Raw genomic sequence first — 18910 nt, forward strand, 5'->3', positions numbered from 1 at the left:
TGTGGTCCATGGCCCCAAAACTCTGCTCCATTCAACCAGTGCCCTGCTGATACTGGACCCAGTGGTGAGGTAGAGTCCGCTGCTCCCTCCTTAAACAACCAGGGTTTACACAAGGCCTGGTCCCCAGTGCTGTATTGTTGGTGCAGCCTAGGACCACAGTCAGTGCGGGAGGAAGTCACCTTCCAGCTTGGTCCTCCAGTGTGTTCCCTCAGCCTGACTGGGTCACTCACTGAGATGAGTGGTGAGTTGCCCAGAGGACCATAGAGTCAAGAGACGACTGACTGTCAATGCTCGGTTACTCGATCCCGACTGAAGTCATGTTGTAACACCTAAGGGAGGCCTGGTTTGTGCTCCAGTGTCACTGGGGTGATGAAAGAATAGGATCTCCTTTAGATTTCCCCAGCTGTGTGGCACCGAGGACACTTTTGAAATGTAGTGTAATGTGGTGGACCGTGGCCAAGCTCGCACACAGCATTGTGGTGATCAGCAGACGCCCATGTTCAATAAATCTAGATTTCTCTAACTTCAAGTAACCCTCTCTCTCCGTCCCTCCCCCTCCTTAGTCGTTGTACTAGTTTCACTGTCGTCCTGGTGAGTTTCATTGTCTGTATCATTCGTTAACACCGAGCCCACAGCCAACCAACAATGGACCCTTTCCTTCATCATCGTTACTTTTTTGCATATCGTTCATTCATTTGTTCCATATCTCTCTACATCACCATCTATATCACTTGTTTCCCTTTCCCCTGACTCTCAGTCTGAAGAAGGGTCTCGACCCGAAACATCACCTATTCCTTTTCTCCAGAGATGCTGCCTGACCCGCTGATACTCCAGCTTTTTGTGTCTATCCTTGCCCGTGTTGGTTGTAGGATAAGATTAACTGGGACAGAGGGGGCTGCTATCCATCCACAACCCAGGAAATCTCTCTGAGTTGAAAGGTGATACTCCCTGCTTGGTGGAAGTGTCATTGACAATTTCCCGTTTCTTTAGTCTGGACACAAAAGGAGGCCATTCGGCCCGTCGTGGCCTCTGGAGTACTGTTGTCCCATTGATATCCCTGCGACCTATTTTTTCTCGGGCTCCCTATAGCCCCTCTGGGTTCTCCTGCCACCACCTTGCGGTGGACTTTCTGTGGTGGTCCCTGCAGGGGAGAAGGTCTCTCAGCCTCACGTGGTTCCACAGTATCAGTGGGTTCCGTGTTAGAGAGTCTGAACTCTCTCCGCTTCCACTGATGGGAAGCATCGGGGCCCAACGTTGTCTAATGTTGTGTTCCTGTCTCTTTCAGAAAAAGCTCTGCCCCTGGTGTTCTGGTGGTTGAGCACAGCCTGGTACCAGTTAACAACGGCCATCTCCTTGATCGATGTCCTTACTCTGTCCAGGTACGTGCACCGGGGATCCACAGATTCCCTTCCTCCACCTGGTCAACTGAAGCAAAGTCACCCATCCCCACTGCCTCCTCCATCTCCTCCACACCTCTGTACTGAACACACCCTCCCACAGGACACCCAGTTCTGAAGGGGCTGCTCCTCAAGTTTTGGCTCCACTTTAGTCCGACGCTATTGATTTTTGGGAATTAGAAGAACAAATGTGTCAGGAGATTGCAGACAGCTGCAGGTCAAATAAGGTTGTTGTAGTAGGGGATTTTAACTTTCCCAATATAGACTGGGAAAATCATAGCGTGAAGGATTTAAATGGGGCAATTCCTCAAAAGTGTTCAGGAGAGTTTTCTTAAACAGTATGTGGAGGCCCCCACACGTGAGAGGGCAACACTGGATCTAGTATTGGGAAATTGGGAAAGGCAAGTTAATGTAGTGTGTGTGGAGGGGCCTTTTGGGTCCAGTGACTACAGTTCGATTAGGTTTAAGATAGTTATGGTAGGGACGGCGAGGGTCCACGTGTTAAAATGCTCAACTGGGGTAAGGCCAACTTTGAGGCAATGAGAGAAAGTCTTGCTCAAGTTGACTGGAGCAGGTTATTAGAGGGGAAAGGAACATGGGCCAAGTGGGATGTTTTTAAGTGTGCTGACGAAAGCTCAGCATATGTACGTCCCCGTTAGAGTGAAGGGCAAAGCAGGCAAACGTAAGGAAGCTTGGCTGACGAGGGAAAATGAGGCGTTGGTCAAAAACAGGAAAGATGCATGGGACAGATATAGGCAGCTGGGATCAAGTGCATCCCTGGAGGAGTTTCAAGATCAAAGGAGTAAACTGAAAAAGGTGATCAGAAGGGCAAAAAGGGGCCAGGAGATAGCTCTGGTGGGTAGCAACAATCACAAAAGATTGTATAAATACATAAGGGGGAAAAGGGTAACCAGAGAGAGAGTGGGAGCTCTCAGGAATCAAAGCAGTCACCTCTGTGTGGAGCTACAGGAGATTGGCAAGGTCCTCAATAAATATTTCTCCTCTATATTTACCGAGGAGAAAGACAGTAGGACAGAAGGTAGACAAAAATGCTGGAGAAACTCAGCAGGTGAGGCAGCATCTATGAAGCGAAGGAATAGTTGACGTTTCAGAAGACCCTTCTTCAGATTGATGTGGGGGTATGGGGTGGGGGGGGGGGGGGAGAAGAAAGGAAGATGCGGAGACAATGGGCTGTGGGTGAGCTGGGAAGGGGAGGGGAAGGAGGGAGAAAGCAAGGACTACCTGAAATTGAAGAAGTCAATGTTCATACCGCTGGTGTGTAAACTACACAAGCGAAACATGAGGTGCTGCTCCTCCAATTTACAGCGAGCCTCACTCTGGCCATGGAGGAGGACCAGGACAGAAAGGTTGGATTCAGAATGAGGGGGGAGTTGGTGCTGAGATCAGGTTGGTTAATGCAAACCGAGCGGAGGTGTTGGGCGAAGCGATCGCCAAGCCTGCGTTTGGTCTCACCGATGTAGAGCAGTTGACACCTAGAGCAGCGGATGCAATAGATGGGGTTGGAGGTGCAGGTGAACCTCTGCCTCACCTGGAAAGATTGCTTAGGTCCTTGGATGGAGTCAAGGGGGGAGGTAAAGCGACAAGTGTAGCATTTTCTGCGACAAGGGAAAGTGCCAATGGAGGGGGTGGTTTGGGTGGGAAGGGACGAATTGACCAGGGAGTTACGGAGGGAGCGGAAAGCCGAAAGGGGAGGACTTATGTGACGGCTGGTAGGGTGGAAGGTGAGGGCAAGGGGGACTCTGCCCTTGTTACGAGTGGGGGGGATGGGGAGTGAGAGTAGAGTCCCTGGTGAGAGCCTCATCTATAGTTGAAGAGGAGAGGTGCTGGAAGACTGGAGGGTGGCAAATGTTGTGTCTCTTTTCAAGAAAGGCTGCAGGGAAATTGCAGATGGGCAAATGTTATAGGCCGGTGCACTTAACATCTGTAGTTGGAAAGTTACTCGAGAGTATTCTGAGGGATAGGATATACAGGCATTTGGATGGGCAAGGGCTGATTGGGGATAGTCAGCATGGTTTTGTACATGGGAGGTCATGTCTCACAAATCTGATTGATTTTTTTGAAGACGTGACCAAAAAGGTCGATGAGGGCAGAGCTGTAGATGTTGTGTACATGGACTTCAGTACGACGTTCAACAAGGTTCCGCATGGTAGGCTGCTCTGGAAGGTTAGATCGCATGGGATCCAAGGAGAGATAGCTGAATGGGTAGCAAATTGGCTCCAAGGAAGGAAGCAGAGGGTGATGGTGGAAGGTTGCTTCTCGGACTGGAGGCCTGTGACTAGTGGTGTGCCTCAGGGTTCGGTGCTGGGTCCGTTACTGTTTGTCATCGACATCAATGATTTGGATGATAACATACAGGGCAAGATTAGCAAGTTTGCTGATTCTACAAAAGTGAGTGGTTTTGCAGATAGTGAAGATGGTTGTGAAAGATTGCAGCAGGATCTGGATCGATTGGCCAGGTAGGCTGAGGAATGGTTGATGGAATTTAATACAGAGATGTGTGAGATGTTGCATTTTGGGACATTGAACAAAGGCAGGACCTACACAGTAAATGGTAGGCCTCTGGGTAGTGTTGTACAACAGAGAGTGTACAACTAGGAGTACAGGTGCATGGTTCCATGAAGGTTGAGTCGCAGGTAGATAAGGTGGTCAAAAAGGCTTTTGGCACATTGGCCTTCATCAGTCAGAGTATTGAGTGTGGAAACTGTGAGGTCATGTTGCAGTAAGACTTTGGTGAGACCGCATTTAGAATATTGTGTTCAGTTCGGGCACCATGTTATAGAAAAGATGTTGTCAAGCTTGAACGGGTTCAGAGAAGATTTACGAGGATGTTGCCAGGACTAGAGGCTATGGGGCGAGGTTGAGAAGGCTGGATCTCTATTCCATGGAGCGCAGGGGGATGAGGGGAGATCTTATAGAGGTATACAAAATCATGAGAGGAATAGTAGATGCAGTTTCTTGCCCAGAGTAGGGGAATCGAGGACTAGAGGATATATGCTCAAGGTGGAAAAGATTTAATAGGAATCCGAAGGCTAACGTTTTCACACAAAAGGTGGTGGGTGTATGGAACAAGTTGCCAGACGAGGTAGTTGAGGCTGAGACTATCCCATCGTTTTAAACGACAGTTAGATAGGTACATGATAGGACAGGTTTGGAGGAATATGGACTAAGCGCAGGCAAGTGGGACTAGTATAGCTGGTACATTGTTGGTCAGTATGGGCAAGTTGGGCCGAAGGGCCTGTTTCCAAAGTGTATCACTCTATCTCTAGACTGTGTAGGGTAGTGTTAGTGAACGGCAATCGTTGGTCAGTGCGGACTCGGTGGGCCGAAGGACCTGTTTCTGTGATGTGTCTTTAAAGTAAACTTTAAAAAGTGATAACCCATTTATTGTACCCCAGGTAAACCCACCACAGGCCAACCCACTTGTACTACCCCAGATAAACCCACTAGAAACATAGAAAAAACATAGATAAAATAGGTGCAGGAGTAGGCCATTCGACCCTTCGAGCCACAGACTATAAGATAGCCTGCCCACACTCTACCTCAGATACATGGTAAGAGTAAATCTAGCAATTATAGGCCTGTTAGTTTGAATTCAGTGGTGGGCAAATTAATGGAAAAGATACTTAGAGATAATATATATAAGCATCTGGATAAACAGGGTCTGATTAGGAACAGTCAGCATGGATTTGTGCCTGGAAGGTCATGTTTGACTAATCTTATTGAATTTTTTGAAGAGGTTACTAGGGAAATTGACGAGGGTAAAGCAGTGGATGTTGTCTATATGGACTTTAGTAAGGCCTTTGACAAGGTTCCTCATGGAAGGTTGGTTAAGAAGGTTCAACTGTTGGGTATAAATGCAGGAGTAGCAAGATGGATTCAACAGTGGCTGAATGGGAGAAGCCAGAGGGTAATGGTGGATGGTTGTTTGTCGGGTTGGAGGCAGGTGACTAGTGGGGTGCCTCAGGGATCGGTGTTAGGTCCTTTGTTGTTTGTCATGTACATCAATGATCTGGATGAAGGTGTGGTAAATTGGATTAGTAAGTATGCAGATGTTACCAAGATAGGGGGTGTTGTGGATAATGAAGAGGATTTCCAAAGTCTACAGAGTGATTTAGGCCATTTGGAAGAATGGGCTGAAAGATGGCAGATGGAGTTTAATGCTGATAAATGTGAGGTGCTACACATTGGCAGGACAAATCAAAATAGGACGTACATGGTAAATGGTAGGGAATTGAAGAATACAGTTGAACAGAGGGATCTGGGAATAACCGTGCATAGTTCCTTGAAGGTGGAATCTCATATAGATAGGGTGGTAAAGAAAGCTTTTGGTATGCTAGCCTTTATAAATCAGAGCATTGAGTATAGAAGCTGGGATGTAATGTTAAAATTGTACAAGGCATTTGTGAGACCAAATCTGGAGTATGGTGTACAATTTTGGTCGCCCAATTATAGGAAGGATGTCAACAAAATAGAGAGAGTACAGAGGAGATTTACTAGAATGTTGCCTGGGTTTCAACAACTAAGTTACAGAGAAAGGTTGAATAAGTTAGGTCTTTATTCTCTGGAGCGCAGAAGGTTAAGGGGGGACTTGATAGAGGTCTTTAAAATGATGAGAGGGATAGACAGAGTTGATGTGGATCAGCTTTTCCCTTTGAGAATAGGGAAGATTCAAACAAGAGGACATGACTTCAGAATTAAGGGACAGAAGTTTAGGGGTAACATGAGGGGGAACTTCTTTACTCAGAGAGTGGTAGCGGTGTGGAATGAGCTTACAGTGGAAGTGGTGGAGGCAGGTTCGTTGGTATCATTTAAAAATAAATTGGATAGGCATATGGATGAGAAGGGAATGGAGGGTTATGGTATGAGTGCAGGCAGGTGGGACTAAGGGAAAAAAGTTGTTCAGCACGGACTTGTAGGGCCGAGATGGCCTGTTTCCGTGCTGTAATTGTTATATGGTTATATGGTTGGTGGCGGCGCCTAATGGCAGCGGCTCGACTACAGTCGTCCGTCTTTTATTTTTATTTTTGACTTATTAAATGTATGTTTTGAGCTTAGTTTTTATTATTTTTTAGCTGTGTATATGTGGGGGGTGGAAGGGGGGGATGTGGGGGAAACCGTTTAGTCTCTTCCCTGTACGGGGACCCGACTTTTTCCCTGTCGGGTCTCCGGTGTCGTTGGGCCTAACACTGAGGAGCCGTCGGCGGACTCCGGCCGGGACCAACCTGAGGGCTCCAGTCGCGGAGCCTGCGGACCTGACAACGCAAAGCTGGCCGTCTTCAGAGCGGGGAGAGCTGTGGTGGCGCGCGGCTGCGACCCAACTTCAGAGCTTCGGAAGCTCCAGCTGCAGGCCCGGTGGACAGGAACATCGGGAGCTCCAGGTCCCTGGGGGGAGACGGATTTTTGGAGCTCCCGCAACGGCAACTTCTCCCGCTGGAATCGCGGGGTTGAAAGGACACGGAGCGTGGCCTAACATCGCCCGGTGCGGGTTAGTGGCCACGGGGACTTACTATCGTCACCGGGGGCTCAAACATCGGAGCCCCAGTTCGCCTAGACGCTGCAGTTGGACTGCTGGACCGTTGGTTGGTCTGCTTGATCCGAGGGGTTTAAAGGACACGGAGCTGGGGCCTAACATCACCCGGTGTGGCTAAATGGCCACAGGACTTACCATCCTACCAAGCGGGGGGCTTTAACATCTGGGCCTCAGTTCGCCTCAACGCTGCAGTTGGACCGCGGGTGAAGAATAAAGGGAAGAGATAAGACTTTGCCTTCCATCACAGTGAGGAGGTGTTGGAGACTCACTGTGATGGATGTTTATGTAAACTGTGTTAATTGTGGGACTTGGGTTTTTTTGTAATGTAAAAAACTGTAGTAAATGTAATTTCGTTCAAACCTGGGTTTGAATGACAATAAATAGCATTCCATACATCCACCACAGAACAGCCCTCTGATACTGTACCCAAGGTTGACTAATCTTTACACCAGTGTCACCGTGGCTCTGAGCTTTGGGTGTGTGGAGTGAAGGTCTGTCAGCATCGTGGGTCCATGGAGATCATTGATCTGATTCTGTCTGTTTGATGGGAGCATTCGATTTGCTTGAAACGTGTGTGTGGGAAGGAACTGAAGATGCTGTTTTAAATCGAAGGTAGACACAAAAAGCTAGAGTAACTCAGCGGGTCGGGCAGCTTCACTGGAGAGAAGGAATGGGTGACGTTTCAGGACAACGCCCTTCTTCAGACTCCACGGATGCTGCCCGACCCACTGCGTTTCGGCAGCTTTTTGTGTCCATCTCGCTTGAGACGGGGTTGGGTTCAATAGCCGGCTGACGTGTGTGTGTTTCCCCTCCAGGTGTGTCCCTCACGTGAAGAAGTGGATGCTGCTGGTGTTGCTGGCATTACTGGGTAAGGACCTGCTCCATTTCACATCTCACTTCATCGATCATTGATGTCTGCAGGACAATATGAAGAGAAAATCTTCACTGAGGGTTCGAGCAGTTGAGGCAAAGCATGAGGAGAAACAGTCATGTGGAGAGTAAAGGATTAAAGGTGGAGGGAAGGATTGGGGTGGGTCCTGGGCTGTATTTAGCAGTCTGTTTGACAGAACAACACTGGTGAATTTATAGTGTCAACTGAGTATCCGGAGCCCAAGCAGCGAGTACAGGCCCAGTGCCTACAAGTGCTCATCACACGTCAACCCACTCATTCCTGGGATCATTCTCGTAAACCTCCTCTGGACCCTCTCCAACGCCAGCATTTCCTTCTTCAGATGTGGAGCCCAAAACCGCTCACAAAACTCTAAATGTGGTCTGGCCAGTGCCATCGTTACATCCCTGTCTTTATATTCTATTATCAGGGTGCTTGTATTTGATAATCTCGCTGTTCTAACGGGTGCAAAGATGCTAATCTCCAGATTGCTCCCAGTAGCTGGTACAGTGAGTGTAGGTGTGGGAAGGGAGTGTGGGTGATGAGTAGGGGAGTGATGGTGCAGGAGGGAGGGCTGTATATTCCTCGGGCACTTGCACTGGTTCTGAGGGCAGGTGGCACCTCGAGGCTGGGACCAATCTCCTCGATGGGTTTGCTAACGCCGTTTGGATGGGTTGATATGGTTTGTTATGGAAGGAAATTTGAGCCAAGATTTGGGGGGAAGTTGGGCAGAACAGGGAACGAGGGCATGAAGTTAGTGAGTGTTTGGGAGGAAGAGGAAAGAAAGGCTGGAAAATCCAATGGAGGAGTGTGGCCCCACTTGATGCAAGGATTCCATCGAGGGGAAAATGTCAAAGGCTAGAGGGCACAGCTTTCAGGTGAGAGTGACGATGTTTAAAGGAGATATGGCCCCAATGTTGTTATTTAAGAGTGGTGGGTGTCTGGAACGTGCTTCCCGGGATAATGGTGGAAGCTGATACGATAGTTGATGTTTAAGAATATTTTAGATTTTAGATAGGCACATGGATATGCAGGGAATGGTGGGAAATGGATCACATGCAGGTGGAGATTAGTTTAACTTGGCATCATGTTCGGCTCAGACATTGGGCCGAAGGTCCTGTTCCTGTGCTGTACTGGTCTATGTTAGAGGATGACTTGCTTTCACTGATTTTGTTCTGGGCAGGTCATTATGGAGAAGGGAGACTGAGGGGTGACAGTACTAGTTAATGAAACGCTGTATACTGTGAAAGGGGTGATCTGTGTAGGCAGGAACTGCAGGTGCTGGTTTAAATCGAAGAAGGGTCTTGACCCGAAACGTCACCCATTCCTTCTCTCCAGAGATGCTGCCTGTCCTGCTGAGCTTATTTCAGCATTTGCGACTATCTTCAGATGGGATGATGTGTTAGAAAGTCGTCAATGTTGAATGTAAGATCAAAATGGGCAATTGCTGACTTGTGAATGTACTGTTGTCCCCAAATAGGGTGTGAGAGAGAACAAGTTCATCAGCAAATGTCCAACAAGTGTAAATGTGCAAGGACAATGTTATTGGATTTGGGGATAGAGAGGTGACATGGATAGAGAAGTGGTTGGCAGACAGGAAACAAAGAATAGGGATTAACGGGTCCCTTTCAGAATGGCAGGCAGTGACTAGTGGGGTACCGCAAGGCTCGGTGCTGGGACCACAGCTATTTACAACATACATCAATGATTTAGATGAAGGGATTCATTAGCAAATTTGCAAATGACACAAACCTGGGTGGCAGTGTGAACTGTGGTAGCAAAAACAAGAAGGCAGATTACTATCTAAATGGCGTCAAGTTGGGAAAAGGGGAAGTACAACGGTATCTGGGGGTCCTTGTTCATCAGTCTATGAAAGTAAGCATGCAGGTACAGCAGGCAGTGAAGAAAGCGAATGGCATGTTGTCCTTTATAACAAGAGGAATCGAATATAGGAGCAAAGAGGTCCTTCTGCAGTTGTACAGAGACCACACCTGGAATATTGTGTGCAGTTTTGGTCCCCTAATTTGAGGAAGGACATTCTTGCTATTGAAGGAGGTTCACAAGGTTAATTCCCGGGATGGCAGGACTGTCATATGCTGAGAGAATGGAGCAGCTGGGCTTGTACACTCTGGAGTTTAGAAGGATGAGAGGGTATCTCATTGAAACATATAAGATTGTTAAGGGTTTGGACACGGTAGAGGCAGGAAATGTGTTCCCGATATTGGGGGAGTCCAGAACCAGGGGCCACAGTTTAAGAATCAGGAGTAAGCCATTTAGAACAATGACGAGGAAATACTTGTTCTCACAGAGGGTGGTGAGTCTGTGGAATTCACTGCCTCAGAGGGTGGTGGAGGCAGGTTCTCTGGATGCTTTCAAGAGAGAGCTAGATAGGGCTCTTAAAAATAGCGGAGTCAGGGGATATGGGGAGAAGGCAGGAACGGGGTACTGATTGGGGATGCTCAGCCATGATCACATTGAATGGCGGTGCTGGCTCGAAGGGCCGAATAGCCTACTCCTGCACCTATTGTCTTTTGTCAATTCCCCGGAGGTGAATCGTGATTAGTTGTAACTATTCATACGAGGGGGATAATATTGTTACAGTAAACAAATGTGAAATATTGTATGGGACGTGCAGAGAATAAGGGGAGGCATCAAGGGTCGATCATTTTAGTCAATGGGTAACTCACCAGGCTCGGATGAAATGTATCCCAGGATGTTGAAGAGAGCCAGGGATGAAATTATAGATGCTCCAACCGTGATATTTTGATTCTTCCTCACTGCAGGAGTAATACTGGAGGATTAGATTACTAACATACGGTTGTTTAAAAAGGGAGCATGGGAGAGCCCAAGTAATTACAGGCCAGTTAGCTTAACTGTGGAGGACAAATTATTGGAATAGATTCTAAATGGTACAAAATTCATTTAGAAGTGAATGATTTTTAGAACTGAGAGTAAGCATGCAGGTACAGCCGGCAGTGAAGAAAGCGAATGGCATGTTGGCCTTCATAACAAGAGGAGTTGAGTATAGGAGCAAAGAGTTCCTTCTGCGGTTGTACGGGGCCCTAGGGAGACCACACCTGGAGTATTGTGTGCAGTTTTGGTCTCCAAATTTGAGAAAGGACATTCTTGCTAGTGGATGCCAATTCTCTGGATGCTTTCAAGAGAGTTAGATAGAGCTCTTAAAGATAGCGGAGACAATGGATATGGTGAGAAGGCAGGAACGGGGTACTGACTGTGGATGATCAGCCATGATCGTATTGAATGGCGGTGCTGGCTCGAATGGCCTACTCCTGCACCTATTGTCTATTGTCTAAAAGTTGAGTTAAGGAGAGGTCGTCAGGGTGGAGTTCATGCAGGAAGGCTCTGTCTGACTGATGGTTAAATGTTTGAGTTGGTGACAAAGAATTGATAAGGGCAGCATGTTCCATGGAGATTATGGTTTTCAGTGAGGTTTTTGGCAAGGTCCCATATGGCAGGCTGGTCAAAAGGTAAAAGGTGAATGGTACATTGGAACCAAAATTAGATTTGTGGTAAAAAGCAAAGGTTAATGTGTGGGAACGAACTGCAGGTAGGTTTACACCAATGATAAACACAAAATTCTGGAGTAACTCAGCAGGTCAGACAGAATCTCTGGAGAAAAGAAACGGGTGACGTTTTGGGTCGAGGCCCTTCTTCAGGCTGAGAGTGGGGGGAAAGGGAAATGAGAGATATAGACGGTGATGTAGAGTGATATAGAACAAATGAATGAAAGATATGCAAAAAAGTAACAATGATAAAATAAACAGGCCGTTGTTAGCTGTTTGTTGGGTGAGAAAGTCTACAGACAATGAAACTTATCAAGACGACTTTGAAGCTGGTACAACTTGGGTGGGGGAGGGATGGAGAGAGAGGGGATGCAAGGTATACTTGAAGTTATAGAAATCAATATTCATACTGCTGGATTTTAAGCTGTCCAAGCAAAATATGAGATGTTGTTCCTCCAATTTGCATTTGGCCTCGCTCTGACTATAGAGGAGGCCCAGGACAGAAAGGTTAAGTGTGGGAATGCGAAGGGGAATTAAAGTGTTTGGCAACCGGGAGATCGGGTAGGTCCAGGCAGACTGAGCGCAGTGAGTGGACTGAGGCGACTGCATACCTTGAATGTTGCTTGCTTCAGTGCAACCTTTCTGCCTCTGCAGGTGTTGGCCTCTTGATGTCATCCACAGGTATCTGGTCTCGTGCCGAAAAGCCGGACGCGCTGGAAAGCACTCAGGTGAGTCCCTGACCGTCCCATCCTCGTGCACTCTCACTCTTCCTCCTGGAGCCCTCCGCCTCCACAGGTCACGGCTGCCCGTGAGCAGTCCGGGTGTCAGGGGTTATGGGGAGAAGGCAGGAGAATGGGGTTAGGAGGGAGAGATAGATCAGCCATGATTGAATGGCGGAGTAGATGGGCTGAATGGCTTATTCCTGCTCCTATCACTTATGACCTTATTACCCTGGAGCTGCCCTGGCTGCAGGATCCCTCCCAGTCCATTCACCCCTTTCCCACATTCTGGTACAGCCACCAGCGACCCAGTAACTTGCACAATCACAGGAGGTCCTCGGCACAATCATGTCCATCCCTGGGACTCCAGGATAGTCATGGTGTTGTAGTCATGCAACATGTTGTTAGTTGGCCTTGCCAAGCAAGTTGGAAAACTGGGCTCATTTGGCCCACAGTCCTCTCAACCCTTTGTCAATATTTCTGTCCAAATGTCTTTTCAGAGTGTCAGAAACCAGTGAGTCCCTGGTGTATCTTGGCATTCACTGATACTCTTCCACAGCAGTAGGAGCTTAAAATGCATATTTAAAATTCCATGTGTGGGTTTTAGTGGGTTGGAAGTTTTTCTTCGTCCTGTCGATCAGAATAGGCTGTCCTCCGTGCCGATACACTTCAATACACCATCCCTCTTGCCAATCACAATACCGAATACATTTGGCCGACCCTCCCTCCTTGTCTATTGTGCATGGGCTTCAATCGTCCATCCCTCCCGGCTTCTCACTGTGCCTTTGTCTGGTTGCCCGTTCACTTACACTGGAGGCCTGTCCTCCTGATGCAGCTGATGCTTGCAGTGGGAATGGCATGTGAATTGGCCGCAGCACTAGTGCAGCTAGTGGCATGTGCTACTCAGATCTGAAAGGGAAGGGTGGGGGAGAGCATGGGCAGAAAACCCCAGGTGGGACGGGATGTCCCCCCATGTTTTGACAGGTGGGGGACAATCACCCCATGTTTTGTATTCCGGAATTTGAAAATCGGTGAAAAAAAACCTATTATAATCTCCGCTTCCCGCAAGACAGTGGGGGTGTCACTGTGAAGCGCTTGTTAATTGTCTCTAGTAACATTGTATTAACACAATGTGTCACCAATTGTGTTTTGACCTTATTCACGGAGAATTTCTTAAAGCTGTCTGATGCGGGTACAGTTGCCATTTGAACTAATTGGATGTATTGGTGGATGGGAAAGATTTAAACGGGTCGAACGGGTTTCCTGGCTGGCTTGCAGGTAAGTCCCTCATTCAGGTCACTCACGTTATTTAGTATTTCTTTCCATCCCAAGATGGTTCTTCTGTTTGCCTTTATTTGCTTCAGTTTTATTTGTTTAAGTGTTATTTATCACATTGCAGCTTTTGAAAGATTCAAGTGGGTATCAGAAGTTTTCTAAGGGCTGAATCGACCCTGGCGCGACGCAACGTCTCACCTCCAACAGCAGCAGAAGCAGGCAAAGGATCGCCGAACTCGGCCTGGGGCTCACGGCCGTTGCGGTCAGGATCCGCCCCCACTCCTACTCCCAGAGTGGGGCCAAGAAAATTGAAGATAGACACAAAATGCTGGAGTAACTCAGCGGGACCGGCAGCATCTCTGGAGAGAAGCAATGGGTGACGTTTCGGGTCAAGACCCTTCTTTCAGACTGAAGAAGAGTCTCGACACGAAACATCATCTATTCCTTCTCTCCAGAGATGCTGCCGGTCCCGCTGAGTTACTCCTGCATTTTGTGTCCATCTTCAAATGACGTCACACGCTCCAGACGGCTGTGCGGGCGCATAAAATCGCGCGCGACCTTCGCGGGACCGTCGCGCCTCAAAGCGATCACGAGGTTGCGTAATTAGCATACCAAGGACACGTAAGTGGGGCAGAGGCTTGAACTACACACAATCCCCAGGCAGAAAGAGCAGTGAGACTTGCAGCTTTGTGGCTGTGGATGGGAGGTGTTGGCCAGAGCTGCCACCCAGGGACAAGGCAGCGTTTAATTTCACACCCCACACCCGTCGCGCACGCTCACACACGCTCACGCCCAAGGTGGGATTTGACCTTCCTGCAGCCCGTAAGTGTTGTTGCTGGAACGACTTGAACTCGAGCACCGGGCTGTCACTGGAGAAATGTTGATCAAAGCTTTCCCATGGCCAGTGGGGGAATGGGTGAGCAGAGATGAAAGGCAGAGGAGTGCTGGAAATGTGGGTGGGAGGAGGGAGCAGCAGGGGAATAGCCTTTCAGCCCACAATGTCAATGTGGAACATAATGCAAAGATGACTAATCTTGCTTGCCTGCACACGATCTATATCCCGCCATTCCCTGCATCTCCATACGACTATCAAATGCCTCTATCGTATCTGCCTCCACCGCCTCTCCTGGCAAAGTGTGTTCCAAGCATCCACCTGGTATCAAAAATCTATCACCTTTTATACTTTATCCCTCTCATCATAAAGCTGTACCCTCTGGTCTTTGACATTTCCACCCTGGGGAGAAAGTAGTTGAGGGGTGTAAACAAGAGCCAGAGACATCTTTAATGAGCACTTGAAACTTAGCAGCGTTGAGGACAGGTTGTCAGTGCATCCTAGCTGCTCGAACTGCAGTACTGGGAACGAGTGTTAGTATAAGTGTTATAGTGGGGTGGAGTTAGTGATGCTGGCTTATGTGTGATTGGTTCACATGCAGCACCAATCTACAAGGGGAAAATAGAGGAGAGATGTGAGATAAGTGGAGGAGAAGGGGTGGGCTGCTGGGTGGGTTGGGGGCAGAGTGAATGGGGTGGAGAGTTGGGGGTTGAGATGGGGTTGCAGGATGGAGAGTTTGCCTGTGTTGGCTGCAGTTGGCCTGCATTAGGTTGGAGGTGTCCCCCCTCCATGCTGTGGAACGTGGCCTTGACAATAAATGTGCTGTGCACGGTCTCATTGAAGGGCGGCGATGGCTATATTCTGGGCCAGGTTGATATGGACTTTAGTTTAGAGATACAGCGTGGGAACAGGCCTTTTGGCCCACTGGCTCCACACCCCACACACTAACACCATCCCACACACACTAGGGACAATTTTACATTAACACTAAGTTAATTAATCTACAAGCCAGGTCACGGGGAGAGCGTACAAACTTCGTACAGGCACTACCTGTAGTCAGGATCAAACTCGGGTCTCTGGCGCTGTAAGGCAGCAACTCTACCACTGCGCCTCCATACTGCCCAAGCTGACCGTCTTGCTCTGTTCCTAGGCTGGCCTGCAGGTGCGAGTGCACAGAATGGAGAAGGAGCTGGATCTGCTGACCGCTGCCTTCCGGGCTTGGCTGGACTGGGGCGGTGAGCCGTCTGAAACCATACGCCTCCCTCCCCCGCCGACACCAGCCCACATCATCAAGCTGCTGGGCAAGGTAACCCTTCAGAGACTGGAGGAGCTTCGGGAAATGCTGCCCTTCGAGTCGCTGGAGAGGGTGCTGGTGAGTGTCAAATGTTGGCAGCTTGGCCTCTTCCCCCACCCCTGCCTGGCAGTGATGTGTAGAGTCTGTCCGTAGGGGGGTGAGCAGAGCCTTGATTGACACAGGAGGAAATCCAGCTGTTAGTTAACCTGTTGCTTAACCTGCCTGGTAACATAGAAACATAGAAATTAGGTGCAGGAGTAGGCCATTCGGCCCTTCGAGCCTGCACCGCCATTCAATATGATCATGGCTGATCATCCAACTCAGTATCCCGTACCTGCCTTCTCTCCATACCCTCTGATCCCCCCTAGCCACAAGGGCCACATCTAACTCCCTCTTAAATATAGCCAATGAACTGGCCTCGACTACCCTCTGTGGCAGGGAGTTCCAGAGATTCACCACTCTCTGTGTGAAAAAAGTTCTTCTCCTCTCGGTTTTAAAGGATTTCCCCCTTATCCTTAAGCTGTGACCCCTTGTCCTGGACTTCCCCAACATCGGGAGCAATCTTCCTGCATCTAGCCTGTCCAACCCCTTAAGAATTTTGTAAGTTTCTATAAGATCCCCTCTCAATCTCCTAAATTCTAGAGAGTATAAACCAAGTCTATCCAGTCTTTCTTCATAAGACAGTCCTGACATCCCAGGAATCAGTCTGGTGAACCTTCTCTGCACTCCCTCTATGGCAATAATGTCCTTCCTCAGATTTGGAGACCAAAACTGTACGCAATACTCCAGGTGTGGTCTCACCAAGACCCTGTACAACTGCAGTAGAACCTCCCTGCTCCTATACTCAAAGTCATAGAGAGATGGCATGGAAACAGGCCCTTTGACCCACTGAGTCCACGCTGACCATCGATCCCCTATTTGCACTAATCTATCCACTAATCCATTTGTTATCTGGCAACTGAATACGTTTACCACAACTAGAGAGCAGTCCTGAACTACTATCTACCTCATTGGTGACCCTCGGACTATCTTTAATCGGACTTTACTATCTTTACCTTGCACTAAACGTTATTCTCTTATCATGTATCTATACACTGTAAATGCCCCGATTGTAATCATGTATTGTCTTTCTGCTGACTGGATAACACGCCACAGAAGCTTTTCACTGTACACGTGACAATAAACTAAACTGAACTTTATTCTTTCCATATTGTCTTCAATCCCCTCCCCTCCAGATTCTCCACTTGCCGACATGGAAGAGGCAATTTACCGCGGCCAATTAACCTACCAACCTGCACACATTTGGTATTCTCTCTCTACAAAGGCTCTGGCTCTGTGTTGGACAGAGGTGGGGTGGGTGCGTGCCCCTGGTGAGACTGTAACGCTGCGTGTGTTTGCTTCCAGGCTGACATCGCCGCCATCCAGCAGATGCATGAGGAGCGGACGGAGCCGGCGCTGCGGGCAGTTGGTTGCAATACCAAGGTGGGTGCGGGGAGAGGGAGCTGGTGCTGGTGTGGGAGAAGGGGTAGAGAGGGCACAGGGAGTCATGGTTCATAAGTGATAGGAGCTGAATGAGGCCATTTGGCTCATCAAGTCTATTCCTCCATTCAATCATGGCTGATCTATCTTACCCTCTTAATCCCATTCCCCTGCCTTCTCCCCATAACCCCTGACACCCATACTAATCAATAATCTATCTATCTATTCCTTAAAAAGATCCACAGCCTACTGTGGCAGTGAATTCCACAGATTCACCACCCTCTGTTTAAAGAAATTCCTCCTCATCTCCTTCCCAAAGGAACATTCTTTTATTCTGAGGCTAAGGCCTCTGGTCCAAGCTTTCCTTCACATTCTGCCTGAAATGGCTGCTTTTAGTCTTTTTTTTGTTTTGTTTTTGAGATACAGCGTGGAAAGTCTGTGCTGACCAGCGATCCACACACACTACCACTATCCTGCACACACTAGGGACAATTTACAATTTTACTAAGCTATTTAGCCTACAAACCTGTACGTCTTTGGAGTGTGGGTGGAAGCCGGAGCACTTGGAGAAAGTCCACGCAGGTCACGGGGAGAACGTACAAACTCCGTACAGATTGAACCTGGGCCTCTGGTGCGGTGAGGCAGCAACTCTACCGCTGCACCACCGTGCTGCCCCTCAGCTGCTCTACCTCTCAGTCAGACCATTTATCTCGGCACCATTTTACACCATACTCTCAATTCTGTAATATCAAGGCCTCGGTGTTGAACTGGTCTCAAGGACTGGTCTCCGGAGCCACTTGGGCAGAGAATTCCCTGCATTTCCCATCCTCTGGGTGTTAAGCTGCTACAGTTCAGTGAAGTTTGCTTTACATTGAATGGTGGATTCTGCTGGCAATTGATGAGAATTTGTGGAGAACTAGTTTCAAGGTAAATTCGTGAAGGACTGGGATTCTCTGAGAGCTGGCATTGATTTGATGGGTTGAAATGGCCTATGTTATAAGGAAATATGAAGTATGGACTTTTCTGTATTACATATTTGTAAATTTGACGTGTTTGTTGTGAAATAAGTAACTGCGAGTAGAATTAAAAAGCTTCCGAACTTCAAAAATAAACTTTGTTTTTAATTTCTATTCCTAGATGTTGTTGCAGAAGGTGAAGGAAATGGAATCTGCTGTGAAAAGGTACAGAGCTGCGCTGTGACAGTTTCTAGACTGCATCAACTGCTCACAACGATAGAGATAAATAACTAATTTAAGGGCCCGTCCCACTTGGCGATCTTTTTCGGTGACTGCCGGCATCATATCAGTGTCGCCAAAACATTTTGAACATTTCAAAATCCAGAGGCGACAAAAAAATGTTGCGACACTTGTAAAAACACCGCGCGTCATACGTCATCACGCCGCGTCACGCCACAAATGTTTCGGTGTTGATGTTGTCGGCCACAGTATCTGCAGATGCATCAAGATGCCCCTGGGGTGTGGCACGGCAGCAGGTTTGCCTGTGGCTGAGCTGTGAGCAGTATAACGCTGATGCTGTGTGTTTCCAGCCAGGATTGGAGATGGAGCAGACCCTGGGGGGGGAGGGGTTGCTGCATGAAACAGGTCAACGTTGTTTTTAGTTTCGAGGTACAGCGTGGAAACACGCTCTTCGGCCCACCGAGTCCGTGCAGACTAATGATCATCCTTACACCGGTAGTCAGGATTGAACCCAGGTCTCTGGCGCTGTAAGGCCGTAGCTCTACTCTGCACCACCGTGCTGCCTCTGCTCCTGCACTATGATGGCTTGCTTTGTCCTGTCTGGGGCAGGTTTTGTCTGGGCCACAGCCAGACATAAAAACAGTATTTTTCCATGACCAGTAGCTCTACTCAACAGCCAAAAGTCTGTAGCATCTTTTTACTCTGGTACTTTATTTCCACATGTTTAAATTATAATGTTTTATTTTTAATTGTC

General features: G+C 48.3%; 1 protein-coding gene across 1 annotated transcript in view; it reads left to right on the forward strand.

The window, feature by feature from the left end:
* Positions 1–18160, forward strand: part of LOC116966817 (SUN domain-containing protein 2-like) — a 28060-nt gene extending 9900 nt beyond the window's left edge. The window contains exons 7-12 of the mRNA XM_033013157.1: positions 1286–1379; positions 7764–7816; positions 12016–12089; positions 15338–15559; positions 16886–16963; positions 18098–18160. Coding sequence (XP_032869048.1) covers positions 1286–1379; positions 7764–7816; positions 12016–12089; positions 15338–15559; positions 16886–16963; positions 18098–18160 — 584 coding nt within the window. The remainder of the gene's footprint in view (positions 1–1285; positions 1380–7763; positions 7817–12015; positions 12090–15337; positions 15560–16885; positions 16964–18097) is intronic.
* Positions 18161–18910: the final 750 nt, after the last annotated feature.

Source organism: Amblyraja radiata, chromosome 38 (genome assembly GCF_010909765.2).
Source record: "Amblyraja radiata isolate CabotCenter1 chromosome 38, sAmbRad1.1.pri, whole genome shotgun sequence".
NCBI lineage: Eukaryota > Metazoa > Chordata > Chondrichthyes > Rajiformes > Rajidae > Amblyraja > Amblyraja radiata.